The 18,604-nt window shown below is 50.5% G+C and overlaps 1 protein-coding gene across 1 annotated transcript in view; it reads left to right on the top strand.

Annotated features, from left to right (window-relative positions):
- Pus10 (Pseudouridine synthase 10) overlaps positions 1-18,604 on the top strand; it is a 219,546-nt gene that overhangs the window by 78,361 nt on the left and 122,581 nt on the right. Inside the window, exons 3-4 of the mRNA XM_068358729.1 lie at positions 8,701-8,838; positions 17,852-18,015. Of these exons, the coding sequence (XP_068214830.1) occupies positions 8,701-8,838; positions 17,852-18,015 (302 nt within the window). The remainder of the gene's footprint in view (positions 1-8,700; positions 8,839-17,851; positions 18,016-18,604) is intronic.

Genomic DNA, 18,604 nt, shown 5'->3' with positions numbered 1-18,604 from the left:
TACCTTTTCATAAGAGCTTTCCCATCTTACAGTAGAGATACTGAGATGAACTGATTCCACTCAATACCACTATCGGCTCGCTTCATTCCGGGCAAAGGAATGTGCTCTCCGACAGTCTGAGCAGAGCGTAGCAGATAGTGAGTACCGAGTGGTCTTTGGACCCTCTAGTAGCCAACAAACTCCTGACTTTGTGGACCTGTTCGCGACAGCCTTGAACTTCAAGCTGCCGCTGTACTACTACCCAGTCCCGGACCCCAAGGCACTCTGGCAAGATGCCTTCCTACAACGGTGGGACAACATTGACGTTTACGCCTTCCCACCGTTCTGTCTGGTGAGAAGGGTGCTCAACAAGACCAGACTATCGGTCAACCTGTCGATGACTGATAGCTCCGCTACAGCATCATGCAGAGTGGTTCCCGGACCTTCTGCATCCCCTGACAGAACTCCCGAGAGAGCTTCCCCCACGACACGAGCTACTCAAGCAACCACACTGCAACATCTACCACAAAGCCGTAGCATCGCTTCGGCTTCACGCCTGGAGACTATCCACCATCCCCTCACAGAAAGAGGCGTTCCGCAACAAGTTGCGGAACGGATGTCTCGACACCTGCGAAAGTCATCCGCAGGGGTCTGCCAGGCGAAATGGAGAGTCTTCTGTGGTTGGTGTCGTGGGAGGGGTATCTCTCCCCTTGATGCCACTATTCCAGCAATAGCGGAATTATTGTATACCTGCGGGAGGAAATGCGCCCTTCGCTCTCGGCGGTGAAAGCCTATCGCTCAGCCTTAAGCCTGGCCTGTAGGCTGAAAGAAATAGACATTTCCTCCTCGCTGGATCTTTCTTCGCTCATACGAAGCTACGAACTTACCTGTCCCCAGTCGGAAGTGAAACCTCCTCCATGGAACATGGTTCAGGTTCTTAGGGCTCTCAAGAGACCTCCTTGCGAACCATTACGCCAGGCTTCTGATCGTCACCTGACTTGGAAGACGGTGCTCCTGCTTGCTCTGGCCTCGGCCAAGCGTGCCAGCGAACTTCATGGTCTCTCGTACGACGTCGCCCATTTAAGAGGAGAGGGGGAGGTAATGTTCTGGTTCGTCCCTAAGTTGGTTACTAGACTCAAAATCTTGGAGCCCGGACCCTCGGTTCGACTCCTTCAGGATTTCGAGTCTCCGTTCTGTAACAGATGACCCAGACCATCTCCTACTATGCCCAGTAAGGAGTCGGAGGTGTTATCTTAAAGAACAGCTGCAGTTCGTCCTCACGTGCAAGCCCTATTTGGGAGCACAGGAAGGACGGAGAGGAGGGGCACCAAGAATACCTTTTCAGCCTGGATTCGAAGGGTCATCCATCACGCCCTGAATCCAGACCCTCCTCCGTCAAGTCGCCTTAGAGCATATGACGTCAGAGGCATCGCAATGTCCCTGGCCTTCAAGAGGAACTACTCTGTGACGCAGGTGCTACAAGCTGGAGTCTGGAAGCGTCAAACGACCTTCACAGCCCACTACCTGCAGGACGTGACCCACAGGAGCTTCGATACGTTTTCTATCAGCCATGTGATGGCTACACAACAGCTTGTCTAACCTCAGGCTCCTTAATCGACAGGTAGCAGAAAGTTGAGGGCATTGTTACCCGGTTTTAGACTGCATGAATGAAAAAGTATGTCTGGCCCTTACTCTTTTCTTCATCCTCCCCTCTCTTGGGGAAAGCAGCATCCTGGGTTCTCTGCATAGCTGACCTCAAACCTCTGCAGGTAAACTATGCTTCCTTGTGTTCCTAGTATTAAGATAATACTGTCGCGTCCCCATACCCTGACGAGGTGGTATTGGGAACGTCCTAGCCTAGAATTCCATCTAAGGGACTTCAGGTCAACTCCCTAGGACAAGTCACACTTCATCCCTCCACACACGAGCTTATGTAGGTCGCATGTTCCTTGCAGAGCAAGGAACTTTCGAGGTGCAGGGACTCTTTTTCTCGAGTGCTGCTCACTCGAATTCTGAGCCCCCGGGAAAAGCCAAAGCCAGTAAGGCTGGGACTTTCCACCCTTCCTAAGAGGTAAGTCACCCCATGTAAATAGCGTGGTTTGTATTTCGGTTACGGAACAAATGACAAATTAGTAGATAATTTGTATTTTTCCTAACCATACAAACCTTAGCTATTTACACATATTTGCCCGCCAGCCCTGTCCCCCAAGGCAAGTCCTACCTCTAAGCGAAGTGAATCAGTTCACCGGTGTGTGAGGGGGGAGGGGTAGCTAACCCTCGTTAAAAATCTAATGGCTCGTCATTTCGGCTACGCCGAAAGTAATACCCCATGTAAATAGCTAAGGTTTGTATGGTTAGGAAAAATACAAATTATCACCGAATTTGTCATATAATGATCTGCCTTCAGAGGATTATTCAATATAAGAACAATTTATTGAATTGATTAATGATGCAGGTGCAAAACATATTTTCCGTGAAATGTGCAGTAGTGATTTTTGGATTGAAATGGCAAATTCCTATCCCAGTGTTGCAAAGATGGCACTAAAAGCGTTGGTTCCATTTGCAACCACCTATGAATGTGAGTCAGCATTTTGCACACTACTTGCCATCAAATCAAAATCCTGAAACAGATTAGAAGCAACACATGATATGAGAGTTGCACTGGCTAAAACAAAGCCAAATATAGAGGAATTAGTTCAGGCAAAGCAAATGCACCCATCTCATTGAACGTACTTTTGGTAAATAAGGTTGCATTTTCTGATTATATACGTTTTGGCCAAAAAACGTTTTTGTTCAATTTAATTTGCATTTTCTTATTAATTAAGTGGTTATCAAATAAAAAAATAAGTTTTTTGTTTCAATAGATAAAGGTTTCCATTTTCTATACGTAATGGTTTCCAAAAAATACATTTGTTTCGGTACCTTAATGTTACCATTTTCAGAATATATAATTGTTTGATAAAAATGTGTTGTTTCAGTAACCGTATGGTATATTTTGTAATGTGGATTGTAATTAATTTAAAAAAGGTCCGCTGAGTAATCTAAAGCTTATAAAGAGACCACCATGCAAAAAATCTCACAATAGTTTGAGAACCACTGGTGTAGAATAACCATGACATACTGTGTATCACCGAGGATTGTAAAAAAAATTTTTTTGTCTTTCTGACATATAGGAAGAATGTAAAGTCAAGTTCAATGGGTAACCTTGTTTTATAATCCCTTTGATCTTGAGGCAAGGTACTTGTATTTAAATGTATCCCAAATAGATACATGGTTATAGTTCTTGCTTTTTTTTTGTTTTTTTTTTTTTTTCCATTTACAAATAAACATTTTTCCTTGTTTTTTTATGAAGACAGAATTTCATTCCAGAACCTTTTACCATTGTGTCCCCTTCTCAGCCACTGTTTTTTCATAAGAAATGTTTCCTTTCGCCTAATATTCTGACTCTTACTTAAACTTGAAGCTATCTAACCTGAAATTCAAGCTATTCACTTATACTGCTCATTTTTCCCAGAAATGAATCAGCGGTCACGCTACACGTTTATTCAGCAAGCTCAAGGCAAGGGAAGATAAGGAGCAAGTAAGGTTCTTGCTGGGTCCCCTTGCCCAGTATAAAATCAAGGGGTGGTGCCCAGTGCCAGTTCATCCCTGATTGTTTGCCTTTTACCCAGATTTTTTGGGTAATCCACTGTTGTATATTTTTTGTGTAGTGAACGTTGGCGAGTGGTCAGTATTCGGACACTAGGCAGTTTGGGTGCTACCTCTGGCCACAGTCTGCAAATCACTACAGCGTGCCAGTGATCTCCTGCGTGCCAGCGATCTCCTGCGCGCCAGCGATCTCCTATGCGCCAACACACTCCTGCGCACCAACGAGCTCCTGTGCGCCAGCGTTCTCCTGTGCACCTGTGCTCTCCTACGCACCATCACTCGCCCGCACGCACGTGCCAATTCTCTTCTACGTGCCAGCGCTCTCCTGTGCGCCAGATCTCGCCTACACGCTCGCCCGCACGCCAGCACACTCCTGCGCACGCTCGCCAGTTCTCTCCTATGCGCCAGCACACTCCTACGCGAAAGTGCTCTCCTGCTCGCCAGATCTCGGGCACGCGCACACACCAGGTCACTCACATCAGCGGGAATCAACCGTCGCCCGCGTGCTCGCCAACACTTTCCTGCGCGCGTGCGCCAACACTTGCCCCCGCGCGCGCCAACACTTGTCTCCGTGCGTGCGCCAACACTTGCCCCCGCGCGTGCGCCAACACTTTCCTTCGTGCGCGAGCCAACACTCACCCGCCCACCACCACTCATCTGCGTGCGAGCCAGCTCTCGCCTGCACGCCACTACTTGTGCGCGAGCCAGCTCTCGCCTGCGCACGCACGCCAGTACTCCGGCGCGCACGCACTAGGTCACGCGCATCAACACAAGCCCGTGCGTGCGCCAACACTCGCCTGCATGCGCGAGCCAAACTTGCCCGCGCGCCACCACTTGTCCGCGTGCCACCACTTGTCCGCGCGCCACCACTAGTCCGCGCGCCAGTACTTTCGTGCGCGCCAGCGCTCACCGGCACATTCGCGCAGTAAGCAGGAACAGCACACGGACAGGTTACCATCGCCTCATTCCCCTCCCCGCAAACGCCTTTTAGCGCATCTGCCGGGGAAAGGGGAACAGGCCTTTGCAGAAGGATTTAGGATCCCAAAACTGCCTTCCTCTAAGGCGGACCCACCTACAACAGAGACTCCTTGTAGGGAACTTTCGGTCCCTTTCCCTTCAGGGGATCTGTCTGACAGTGTGTCAGTCAGTCAAGAGCCATGATTCAGTGCTATAGTCAGAGCAGTGGTACAGGCCTTCAATCCTGCTCTGTCTGGCCGCTCTTCGGAGCAGCCTATGGCTCCAGCTGACCCTCGGCAAAGAATCATGACTTCCTCCTCCCCCCTGAAGAGGAAAAGAGGAGTCTCTGATGCGGTCACTTCCTTGAGGGTAAAGCTGACTCCAGTTAGACCATCAAGGCTAGCTCCTCCTGCATCTTCCTCGGGATACTCTCCCACCTCATCTTTGCCAAGGGAGTCACATGAGGAAAGGACTTCCTCCCTTCCACCTTCGGAGGAAGCCTCCCCTCACATGGAGAGTTCCTTACCACCAATGGAAATCAGGAGGGACACGACATCTCGGCCTTCGATGCTGGAGTCCTACCTCCTTCCTCGGAAGGAGCCCAAAGACTCCAAGACTCTGCCAAAGTCCTCTTCTTGGACTAGTAAGTCTACAGAGACAGCCAGTCACTCGAGGGATGTCCGCGACCCACCCCGGGAAGAGCTCTCGGAGATGGAAAAAGGAAACTTTGCTGCAAGTCCAACGTCGGAAGGAGAGCAAAAAGAGTCAGAACATAAATTCTGGCAGGTTCTGACTCTCATAAGGGTTCTCAATGGGTTTACCGACCCAGAGATACCCGCATGGGAGGGCAAGGACTTTGGCACCCAGAAACCTTCAAAGACCAGTGCAGCCCTCCCCTGGTCTCAGGGGCTGAAGGGTGCTAGGGCTAATATCGCCCTACAGCTCACCGAATATGCCTCCTCCCATTGTTTCGGCTCTACCAATAAGCTTCTCCCACCTCCTCGTGTCCAACAGAGGAGGTATTTCGAGATTCTGGAGGAGCCTCATCCAGCTCTTCCTCTCCACCACTCCTTGGAAGAGCTCACCAAGGGAATCTCTCTAGAGAGACTCTCCAATCGACAGGTCTCTTTCTCGGCAACCGAGATCCTTAGCCTGGAGAAGGTCACGAAGTACGCCACGCAAGCTACTTCATGGCTTGATTTCTGGTTAGGGACCTTGGGAATCCTGGTACGGACTGAGGATTTCTCCAAGGAACATACCAGGAAAGCAATGGAGACTTTCCTGCTCTCAGGCACTCGCATGATCGAGTTTTTCGCCCACCAAGTTTCGAACTTGTGGGCGAATACCATCTTGAAACGTCGGGACGCGGTGTCTGAGAGGTTCCATCAACAAGTCCCTAATGCTGAGATTGCTAGGCTCAGATATTCCTCTCTAGAGGGAGCCCATCTATTTGTGCCTAAGGATGTGGAACATGCCGCTAAGAGATGAAGTCCCAGCAGGACTCCCTCCTCCATAGGACTTTGACTTCCAAGCCCAATAAACCACCAACTCCTCAGCAGTCCCGTCCAGCCAAAACCACGACGACCAAGACAGCAGCGAAGACCACGGTGTCTAAGAAGCCCTTTCCTGCCAAGGACAGGAAAAGCACTAAGTCCTCCAGGAGAGGAAAATATCCCAGAGGGAGCGGCCTAGTCCGCAAATGCTAGGATAGGTACTCCCACTGCTTGTCCACTAGTAGGGGGATGCCTACAAAGTTCCTCAGACAGGTGAAAGCAACTCTGGGCCGAACCCTGGACAATCTCTGTGACTCGTCTAGGATATCTCATATGGTTCATAACATCTCTCCCTCCCCTGACCAGGAATCCAGTGTTTATAGGCTCCTTTGCCGTGGGATCAGCAAAGGGGCTTGCCGTTCGGGCAGAAGTCCAGACCCTGTTGAAGAAGGGCGCTGCCCAGGAGGTCCTCGACGGGTCCCAAGGCTTCTTCAGTCGACTCTTTCTTGTAAGAAAGGCGTCTGGAGGCTGGAGACCAGTCATTGACCTCTCAGCCCTGAACAAGTTTGTCAAGCAAACTCCGTTCAGCAAAGAGACAGCAGACACGGTCAGACTAGCGGTAAGACCACAGGACTTCATGTGCACACTGGACTTAAAGGACGCGTACTTCCAGATCCCAGTCCATCCGTCTTCAAGGAAGTACTTGAGATTCAACCTACACAAGAAGAAATACCACTTAGAGGTGCTGTGATTCGGTCTTTCCACAGCACCTCAAGTTTTTTTACCAAAGTGTTTGACCCAGTGTCATCTTGGGCACAAAGAATTGGCATCCATTTCCTTCGTTATCTGGATGACTGGCTAATCCTAGCAAACTCGGTGTCAAACCTTCTTCAACATCGAGACAAACTTCTGAGGCTTTGCCAAGATCTGGGGATCATGGTAAATCTCGAGAAGTCCTCCCTGCTTCCTACGCAGAGACTGGTATACCTAAGCATGATAATAGACATCAATCTCCACAAAGCCTTTCCATCAGACAACAGAACAGCAAGAGGGTTGGAAGGAGATCTCCTTGAGTTTTGTGCCAGAGTTCGTGGCCAAGACTCAGAACCCAGCGATCCCCGATCCCAGGTTTGAGGCCTTCACTATTCCTTCCTTACCGGACGCGGTGAGTGGCGGTTCAGGTGAGAGGCTTCTCTGTCCCGTCAGGTGTCTCCGACAATATCTTTATCGAACTTGGCATCTCAGACCTGAATGTCGATGATTCTTTGTTAGCACCAGCAGAGCCTAGAAGGAGGTGTCGAGGAACACGATATCCTGGATCCGTGAAACCATCCGCAAGGTGTAGAAGACTTTCTCAAGAGTCCAAGCACCAGCAAGGGTTAAAGCTCACGAGATCAGGGGCATTGCCCCACACTCGCTTTCAAGAGAAATCTTTCAGTGGGCCAAGTGCTGAAGGCTGGTGTTTGGAAACACCAGACCACCTTTACGGCCTTTTACTTGAGGGAGTTTATGCACAAGTCCTTGGACACCTTTGTTCTTGGCCCTGTTGTAGCGGCTCAAGCTATTGTCTGACCTATTCAGTACCTCTGGGACAGGAAAGTCTCTTGTCTTGATTTTTATGGTATGTTTGGCAGTATGAAAGCAGTCTGCATGTGATCCGCCTTTCTCTCTGTTTCCTCCCTTGGAGTTCCATACATCAAGACAAGTCTTCCCAGGTAAGATTGCTTGAGTTTGTTTACAGGCATTCTCCCCCCGTCTTCTGCTAGGCAGGGAAGATGGTGGATGTATAAACCCTTTGCCTTTTGGTTATGGAGGTTCATCCAGTCACTGTGACCTCTTACATTCACGCTTTCAGGTCGCGCAATGCTCTTACCCATCGCACGACTCGGCTCCCAGTCTCAGACCCCACCATCATCATGTCGGGTCAAGAGACAGGGGTAGGTGGATTTAGTCCTCTGCTCTCATTCGAGACCAGGTCTATGTCCGGACAGTTAGCCGTTCACAAGCAGCAAAGGCAGACCTCCCACCAACCAGTGAGTCTTCCTATATTAAATGATTACGAGGTTTGTACTGTATATCGCGTTGGAACAAATGACAATTTGTCCTAAATTGTATTTTTCCTAGCCATACAAACCCGTAATCATTTAATATGAATATCCGCCTCTACCACCCCTCTCATGTTCCTCATTGAGCCTAAAGCGTTTGAATGAGGAAAGCGGGCTAGCGGTGGGGAGGCCAAAGCTAAGCTCCACCCCATACAGCCAGCCAACCATTCGTCACAACTGCCCGGTTTTCTTTCTCTTCGGCTGTTTTAGCTGAGCTGAAGCGAATTCCTATATTAAATGATTACAGGTTTGTATAGCTATGAAAAATACAATTTAGGACAAATTGTCATTTTTAGGATACCATGGAACTAGAATTAAAAAAAAAAAAAATCTGCTTCTGATTATTACATACTAGTTATGCGAGGGAAACAGCGCAAGATTAAATAAAGAAAAATTTCAACAACTCTGTCACCTTTTATTTTGATCTGAGAAAAAGTTTTATCAGGGAAATCTGAAAGAGATGATTAAACTCAATATTTGTATATATAGAAATTATTTTATGTATAATTTATTTGCAGATAAGTGAAGCTATGTTAAGTGGTGGCCATGATGCAGATGCTTTTACATTAGCTTTGGCTCTTCCCATTTGTCTAAGCCTACGTGTTCATAGGGTGTGGACTCTGCTAAAGCAAGCATATCCTCTGATGCCTGAGAAGGTAAAGAAATATATTATATTCCATTTTTTGTACTCGAGTGTTCTATTTACTTGTTATTTTGAATACCAAAGAGTAAAGGTATTTTTTTAACATTAGCTCTTAGCTTTGATGCTCAAAGCAAGCATCATTTAGTTTAAAGTGATTTTTGTTCCGTAACCGAAATACAAACCACGCTATTTACATTGGGTTTACCTTTTAGCGCAGCTGAAATGACGAGCCAATAGTTTTAATGAGGGTTAATTACCCCCGCGCTAGTTAGCGGGAGGTAGGGGAAGGGTAGCTTGCTACCCCTCCCCCCCCCACACACACCGGTGACTTGCTTCACTTCACTTTTGGCTCGCCGGTGAACAGACGTGTCTGTTCATCGTCCTCGTTGACAGCCTTTAATCTTTTTTCTGCTTTTTCTTTACTACAGCTTGTGTGTTTGTTTGAAGTTGACTACCGTTATTATCATCTTACTATGCGTACGTGCCCTGGTGTTGCCGGCCGCCCTTGTGGGACCTTTATGTCGGCCTTAGATACGGACCCTCACACCCTTTGCCCTCAGTGTCGGGGCCGACGGTGTGACCAGGAAAACATGTGTAGTGAGTGTAGGGAGTGGTCTGCCTCCCATTGGGAGAGGTTTGGCCGCCGGTGTAAGAAGAAGTCCAAGAGAGACCGTTCTCCTTCGGGGGTTGCCTTGAAGGAGGAAGGTTCTTTGGACTCTTCTTTCGCCGACCAAACCTCCTCCGAAGCTCCCTCTCGTCCGGCTCCTAAGGAGAGTCGGCCCTAGTTCTGTTTCCCGACCTAGGGTGGGGGGAGAGGGCGTCGCCTCCCATAGCGAGGCGGTTCCCCCTCCTCCTCCGGGGGAGGCCATTGATAACTCCTTGTCTAATGATGATCTCTTACAGATTTGGACTTCCCTGGGGCTTAAGGGCTTGCCCTCCAGGGTCGCCTTGATTGACCTTGTCTCGTTGGGGGCCGCCGTTAAGCAGTCGCCGGCGGTAGCGGAGGTAGACCCTCTGTCTATCGTCGACGTCGTGGTGGCAGAGGCCTCCGACGTGGCTGGGCAATCCTCTGCAGGTGCAGTTGAGGATGATGGTGCTGACGGCTCTCCTCCCCCTTCCGTACATCCTTCGAAGGGGGAAGTGAGTCCTACGGGGTCTTCTGCTGTTCAGCCTCCTTCTAAGGGAAGTGCCTTGACTGAGACTCCCCTTCGGAGGACTGATGGTCCTGATGATCTTCCCCGTGGCCGCCTCCGCCGTAAGGCTCACCGTCCGCTGCGTCGCAAGGGCCTCCCTTCCCCTTATAAGGGGGTTAAGAGGCGCCTTTTTGGATCTTCTTCCTCCGAAGGGGACCCTCCTCGTCGTTCTCAGCCTACAGCTCCTGCTCCTTTGGACCTCTCTGCAGACCGTTCTCCAACTCCTGCTAGATCTTCACCTGGGGAACTCGTCACCCAACGGGCAACGGTCCCTTTGGGGCAAAGGGATTCTTCCCTTCCACGTGCAGTGCTAGCGCACAGGCGCTCTCCTGCTCGTCAGCGCTCTCCTGATCGTCAGCGCTCTCCTGCTCGTCGGCGCTCTCCTGCTCGTCGGCGCTCTCCTGCTCGTCGGCGCTCTCCTGCTCGTCAATGCTCTCCTGTTCGTCAGCGCTCACCTGTTCGCTCTCCTGATGTTCACCCTCCTCGTCAGCGCTCTCCTGAGGACATCCTACATCCTGTGGTTCCTGAGGAACGCTTAGCGCGCCAGCATTCTTCTGCTCGCCCTTTTGCAGTGTTAGCGCACAGGCGCTCTCCTGCTCGTCAGCGCTCTTCTGAGCGTCAGCGCTCTTTTGAGGATCATCGCCCTGTGGTCTCTGACCATCCTGCAATTCCTGCGCGCCATCATTCTCCTGAGCTCTCTCATCCTGTGTCTACGCAACAGCGTTCGCGTTCTCCAGCGCGTTTCAAAAACACATGTTCGCCCACGCGCCTACGATCTTCCTGTTCCTGTTCGTGAACGCGCCGCGCCACCTGTTCCTTCACAGGATCTCACGCGTCCCCCTCCTGCTCGCCAGAGATCTCCTGCTCGCCAGCGATCACCTACGCGCCAGCGATCACCTGCTCGCCAGCGTTCACCTGCTCGCCAGCGCGCACAGGCGATTTTAGTATCGCCCATTCATCAGCGTTCTCCTACGCGTCAACGATCACCTACGCGCCAGCGATCGTCTGCTCGCCAGCGCTCACAGGCGATTTTAGTATCGCCTATTCATCAGCGTTCTCCTACGCGTCAACGATCACCTGTTTATCGGCGATCTCCGGACCGCCCGCGTGATTTACAACCTGCGCGCACGCGTTCTCCAACGCTTCGTCGACCAGAGGTTCTGAAGGGACATGGTTCGCCATCGCGCGATCACTCACCTGCGCGTGCTGCGCGCTATCGCTCGCCAACGCGTCACCATGCGACAACGCGCCATCGCCCACCTGCGCGTCAGCACTCGCCAGCTCACCACCGATCGCCTGTTGATCTACATCGCCAGCGATCTTCCTCTTCCCACGCCATCGTGCCAACGCTTTCGTTCGCCGACTCGGACATGCGCTCATTCACCTGTACACCCTCGCGCCCACTCGCCTGCGCAACCGCTCGCCTGTGCGCACGCGCGATCATTCGCCTGCGCGACCCGCGCGCCCACCTGCGCGGCCGCGCACCCGCGCGGCCGCGCACCCGCGCGACCGTTCGCCCTCGCGCGACCATCGTTCGCGGCGAATTTCGCAGCCGGTGGTAGCAGCAGGAACGCGTGTTCCTAGACAACGCTCGGGATCGCCTCCATCCAAACGCAGGATGGTAGTGCAGGATAAGGAAGATACTGAGGAGAGGTTAGTGCATCATTCTTCCCCACCTTCTTTTCAGGCAGGTACTGTGGTGTCCACTCCAAAGGATCGCCCGATCCCTTTCCCTCCAGCGAGGATTTCGGACTCTGTGTCCGTGGAGCAGCAGACTTGGTTTGGTCATCTGATGCGGGCGTTAGTGAGGGTTATGAAGCCAGTACTCACCGATCAGGGCAACAAACCAACGGCGGTCTCTCCTACGCTGAAGAGAAAGAGAGGAGTGGACTTCGTGGTGACTTCCCCCAGGGCGAAGTTGGTTCCCAAGAGGTCTGTCGCGAAGCCCCCTTCTCCTGCTCGAGTGCTTTCTCCTTCTCCCGTGGACGAGGCCTTTCCATCCTCGGGTGAGTCAAGTGAAGCGGTAGTCTTCCCCTCAGCACCAAGGGGGGAGATTTCGCTTCGTGGAGGAGAGTCGTCTCGTGAGGAAGGGGCTCCTCGACCCTCTTTGTTGGGATCCTGTATCCCTCCCAGGAGGGAATCCAAGGACTCCAAGACCGTCCCGAAATCATCTTCGAGGATTCGCCAGGAACCCGCGGCTCCCCGGGGGAATGTCCACGCTTCACCCCAGGAAGAGATCCTGGACAGGAGACTTAGCTGCCAGCCCGCAAGGAGGAGATCAGCAGGAATCCGAACATGCCTTCTGGCAGGTCCTAAGCCTTATAAGGCAACTTAACGGGGTTATGGACCCCGTGATCGCCCCCCGTGAAGGCAAAGACACTATCTTAGATGAAGTGTTTGACGTTCGGAAGGCCCCTAAGTCCAGTGCGGCTCTGCCCTGGTCTCGGGGTCTGAAGAGTGCCAGAGCTAGGGCCAACGCTCAGCTCGCGATTCTTGCCTCCTCCAGTCGTTCCTCTGCCGGGAACAAACTCATCCCTCCTCCTCGTCTTCAGCAGAGAAGGTATTTCGAGATCCTGGGTGAGTCCAGCCTCGCTCTTCCTCTCCATCACTCTGTGGAGGAGCTGGCGAAGGGAGTTCCCTTTGAGAAGCTCTCTGCCCGGCAGGTGTCGTTCTCGGCAGCAGAGATCCTTAGCCATGAGAAAGTCGCTAAGTGTGCCATGCAGGCCACTTCGTGGCTGGACTATTGGCTAGGAACTCTGGGCATCCTATTGCGCTCGGAGGACTTGTCCAAGGAGACCAATAGGAAGGCCCTAGAGACCTTCTTACTCTCGGGCACCCGCTCCATCGAGTTTTTGGCGCACCAGGTTACCACCCTGTGGGCCAACTCGGTGTTGAAGCGTCGCGATGCTGTGTCCGAGAGATTCCATCCGAAGGTCCCCGCCATGGATGTGTGTAGGCTCCGACATGCTTCCCTTCTGGGGGAGAACCTGTTTGAGCCTCAGGACATGGAGCGAACGGCTGAGAGGTGGAGGAAATCCAGCACGGACTCCCTCCTCCATAGGGCCCTTACAGCTCTGCCCTATAAGCCTCCAGCTCCGCCGCAACAGCAGCAGCAGCCTCGTAAGGCTCCAAAGCAGGCACCGGCAGTTAAGAAGGTGGTATCTAAGCCCCAGCCCTTTCCAGCCAAGGTCAAGATGGGCGGTAAGTTCTCCAGGGGAGGCAAGACTCCTAGGGGTGGCGGCCGCGGCCGCAAGCCCTAGGGGTGGCAGTCCCCCTGCATGTCCACCTGTGGGGGGATGCCTTCAGCATTGCGTCCGCAGGTGGCAGCAACACGGGGCCGATGCTTGGACGGTCTCAGTGATCGGCCAAGGCTATCGCGTCCCGTTCACAACATCTCAACCTCCCCTGACAGCGAATCCAGTATCGTTGAGCTCCTATGCCACGGGATCGGCAAAGGGGCTGGCCCTTCGGGCCGAAGTCGAGACCATGCTCGAGAAGGGTGCTCTCCAGGAGGTCGTCAACGGCTCCCCAGGCTTCTTCAGTCGACTCTTTCTTGTAGAGAAGGCGTCTGGAGGCTGGAGACCTGTCATCGGCCTCTCAGCTCTGAACGGGTTTTTCAAGCAAACCCGGTTCAGCATGGAGACAGCAGACACGGTCAGACTTGCGGTGACACCACAAGACTTTATGTGCACACTGGATCTAAAGGACGCGTACTTCCAGATCCCAATCCATCCGTCTTCCAGGAAGTACCTGAGATTCTGCCTAGACGACAAGATCTACCAGTTCAAGGTGCTGTGTTTCGGTCTCTCCATGGCTCCTCAGGTGTTCACCAGAGTGTTCACCCTGATTTCATCTTGGGCGCACAGGAACGGCATTCGTCTCCTTCGTTATCTGGACGATTGGCTGATCCTAGCAGACTCGGAGTCGACCCTTCTTCGGCACCGAGACAGGCTTCTGGATCTTTGCCAGGATCTGGGGATCGTGGTAAACCTCGAGAAGTCCTCTCTGCAACCGTCCCAACGACTGGTTTATCTAGGCATGCTAATAGACACCAATCTCCACAAAGCCTTTCCATCAGACGACCGGATAGCAAGGCTGAGGAGGGTGGCGGAACCCTTCCTCAGGTGAGAAGAACTCCCCGCCCAGTCGTGGTTGCGTCTCTTAGGTCACCTATCCTCCCTGGCTCGTCTGGTTCCAAACAGCCGCCTCAGGATGAGATCCCTTCAATGGCGGCTCAAGTCCCGGTGGAATCAAGGATCCGATTCCCCGGACATTCTGATCCCAATGGGGTCTCTGGAACAGACGGACTTGCGATGGTGGCTGGTCGACGAGAACCTGCGGAAGGGAGTGAGTCTTCTCGTCCCCCCCCCCCGGAATTGACTCTGTTTTCGGACGCGTCAAAAGAAGGGTGGGGGGCGCACGTTCTAAACCAGAGGGCCTTAGGCCTTTGGTCAGAATCAGAAAAGTGCCTACACATCAACCTGCTAGAATTGAAGGCCGTCTTTCTGGCTCTTCAGCAGTTCCAACGGTCCCTGGCGGGTCACTCCGTGGTGGTGATGAGCGACAACACCACGGTAGTGGCTTATATCAACAAGCAGGGAGGCACTTTTTCGCAGCAGCTATCCCATCTTGCAGTAGAGACTCTGAGGTGGACCGAAACCCACTCGATAACACTATCAGCTCGCTTCATTCCTGGCAAGAGGAATGTGCTCGCCGACAGTCTGAGCAGGGCCTCACAGATAGTGAGTATCGAGTGGTCTTTGGATCCTCAGATAGCCAGCAAAGTCCTGACTTTGTGGGGTTCCCCGACTGTGGACTTGTTCGCGACAGCTTTGAACTTCAAGCTGCCCCTGTACTGCTCCCCAGTCCCGGACCCCAAGGCACTCTGGCAAGATGCTTTCCAGCAACGGTGGGACAACATCGACGTGTACGCCTTCCCACCGTTCTGTCTGGTGAGAAGGGTGCTCAACAGGACCAGACTATCGGTCAACTTTTCGATGACTCTGGTAGCTCCGCCATGGCATCATGCGGTATGGTTTCCGGACCTTCTGCAGCTCCTGACGGAGCTCCCGAGGGAGCTTCCTCCACGACACGAGCTTCTCAGACAACCCCACTCCGGCGTCCCTCACAGGGCCGTAGCCTCGCTTCGGCTTCACGCCTGGAGACTATCCAGCGTCTCCTCGCGGAGAGAGGCTTTTCGCAACAGGTTGCGGAGAGAATGTCTCGGCACCTGCGAAGGTCCTCTGAGGGAGTCTACCAAGCAAAGTGGAGAGTCTTTTGTGGTTGGTGTCGTGGGAGGGGTATCTCTCCACTCGATGCCACTATTCCAGCAATAGCGGACTTCCTCGTTTATCTGCGGGAAGAAATGCGCCTTTCTGTCTCGGCAGTGAAAGGCTATCGCTCAGCCTTAAGCTTGGTCTTCAGACTGAAGGGCGTGGACATTTCTTCATCGCTAGAACTCTCTTTACTCATACGTAGCTATGAGCTTACCTGCCCCTAGTCGGAAGTAAGACCTCCTCCGTGGAACGTGGTTCGAGTCCTCAGGTCTCTTAAGAGACCCCCCTTCGAACCATTACGCCAGGCCTCCGATCGCCACCTGTCTTGGAAGACGGCTTTCCTACTCGCTTTGGCTTCGGCCAAGCGGGTTAGTGAACTTCATGGTCTCTTGTACGACATCGCCCATTCAAGGGGATGGGGGGAGGTAACGTTCAGGTTCGTCCCTGAGTTTGTTGCCAAGACTCAGAATCCTGGAGTGCCGGATCCTCGCTTCGACTCTTTCAGGATCGCGAGTCTCCGTTCCGTAACAAGCGACCCAGACCAGCTGCTACTATGTCCAGTGAGGTGTCCGAGGCACTACTTGAAGAGAACGGCTGCAGTCCGTCCTCAAGTGCGAGCTTTGTTTGTGAGCACAGGCAGGACTAAGAGGAGGGTCACCAGGAACACCATCTCAGCTTGGATTCGAAGGGTTATCCACCATGCCTTGAATCCGGACCCTCCTCTGTCACGTCGCCCTCGGGCACACGGTGTCAGGGGTATTGCTACATCCCTGGCCTTCAAGAGAAACTTCTCTGTGACGCAGGTACTTGAGGCTGGGGTCTGGAAGCGTCAGACGACCTTCACAGCCCCACTACCTGCAAGACGTGACCCACAGGAGCCTCGATACGTTTTCTATCGGCCCTGTGGTGGCTGCACAACAGCTGGTCTAACCTCAGGCTCCTTTTTGGACAAGTAGCAGTAGGTTGAGGGCGTTGTTACCCGGTCTTAGTCTGCGTGAATGAAAGAGTATGTCTGACCCTTACTTCTTTCTTCATTCTCCCATCTCTTGGGGAAGCAGCAGCCTGGTCGTCGCATAGCTGACCTCAACCTCTGCAGGTAACCCATGCTTCTTTGTGCTCCTAGTATTAAGCTTAATACTGTTGCGTCTCCCATACCCTGACGAGGTGGTATTGGGAACGTCCTATCCTAGAATTCCTATCTGAAGGTCTCAAGGTCAACTTCATAGGACGAGTCACACTCTCCTCCACACACTGCTTATGTAGGCCACTCGTTCCTAGCGATGCTAGGAACTTGTGAGGTACATGGGCTCCTTTTCTTTAGTGCTGCTCACTGAGGGATTGAGCCCCCGGGCAAGCCGAAGTCAGTAAGGCTGGGGACTTTCCTCCCTTCCTAAGGGGTAAGTCACCCAATGTAAATAGCGTGGTTTGTATTTCGGTTACGGAACAAATGACAAATTCGAAGATAATTTGTATTTTTCCTAACCATACAAACCTTAGCTATTTACGCATATGTGCCCGCCATCCCTGACCCCCAAGTCAAGTCCTACCTCTAAGTGAAGTGAAGCAAGTCACCGGTGTGTGTGTGTGGGGGGGGAGGGGTAGCAACCTACCCTTCACCTACCCCCCGCTAACTAGCGCGGGGGTAATTAACCCTCGTTAAAACTATTGGCTCGTCATTTCAGCTGCGCTAAAAGGTAAACCCAATGTAAATAGCTAAGGTTTGTATGGTTAGGAAAAATACAAATTATCTTCGAATTTGTCATTTTTACTTACAGGAAGCCAATACTGTACTTTGTAATCATGATCTGTCATTTATTTGAAAATTTTATGACTAGTTTGCTCTTGATTCTTATATGCTTTATTTTATTAATTCTGAAATCTTTTGTATGATAAAAGTATGATTCAAGAAAAAAGTAATAAGGTCACTCTCCCCAAACTTATAACTTGTACAGTACTTAGTCTTTTTGTGTCATGGAAGATACCCGTCACCTCCATCCTTACAAGAAGAAAATGAAATAAGAATACTATATTGTAATAACATTTATAAGTAGGCAGGTGTGTGTGCTTATGGTTCCACAGATCCCCAGTGGCTAGCTGTGTCACCATATAATTTGGTGACTACTTTACTGTTCCCAGTTTTCCCCAAGCTTTTTACCTTTGTTCATGATTGTTGATTCTTATTTTTTCATCCATATTCAATGCCCATTACTTTTGTTGTCACTATTTAATTTTAGCATGCTTAGCTTATCTATCTTTCAACTAATGTGTCACTCTTCATTTTTGTAGTTCAGCATTCAGTTACTTTACTACTTTTGACAAGTTCAAATGGTAGTACTGTACCTGTATTAAAAGTAATGGATTTGTATATGTGGGACAGAAATTATTTTAATGATTTTGATTTTAATTGTGCGTTGTTAAGACAGTACTTTTTTCTGGCTCAATTGTCAGGTTATTTATTTAGTATTTGTAATAGATTCAGTATTATATTACAGTATTTGTATTTGCATTTTTTCTTAAGCAATAGTTCTTAATTGAAGTCGTGTTGTTTATATTTCAGGGCCGTACAGATCACATTGCCACAATAAAAGATGTTTGGAAGAATTTAGTTGGCCACCCTTTGGGGAAGATGGTGGACAAAACCTTTATTCAAGGACAATACTTAGAGTTCATAATGAATGTCAGCGCGAGTTATGTCGGTGACATACAGGATTGTGAGATTATGTATGTATTAGCTCTTAACTTTGAATTCAAACTTTTGAATAAACTATTGCTTTTTTAAATATGGTGAATTCTTTTCAGTGTCAGTTTTTGTTTCATTGTAGGCCTATCATCACATAGGCAACTTATTATAGTTTTTTTATTAATACATTGGAAAATATATATGCCTATGCAAATTTAAATTTTCATACTTTGTTCAAGCCTCAAGGGCTAGTATGGCAATAAATGTATCATAAAATTGATAGTAACTCTAGTGATATTCATTCTGTTGACTTTAATTTTAGATGTCTCATTCCAGTGATCTCTTGATTCATGTAAACATCAAAATTAATCTCTCATGCCATCGCATTATTATTATTATTATTATTATTATTATTATTATTACTAGCCAAGCTACAACCCTAGTTGGAAAAGCAAGATGCTATAAGCCCAAGGGCTCCAATAGGGAAAAATATCCCAGTGAGGGAAGGAAATAAGGAAATAAATGAATGATGAGAATAAATTAACAATAAATCATTCTAAAAACAGTAACAACGTCAAAACAGATATGTCCTATATAAACTATTAACAACGTCAAAAACAGATATGTCAT

The sequence above is a fragment of the Palaemon carinicauda genome, chromosome 35 (genome assembly GCF_036898095.1).
Source record: "Palaemon carinicauda isolate YSFRI2023 chromosome 35, ASM3689809v2, whole genome shotgun sequence".
Taxonomy (NCBI): domain Eukaryota; kingdom Metazoa; phylum Arthropoda; class Malacostraca; order Decapoda; family Palaemonidae; genus Palaemon; species Palaemon carinicauda.
This window is presented reverse-complemented; position numbering and strand designations above follow the sequence as displayed.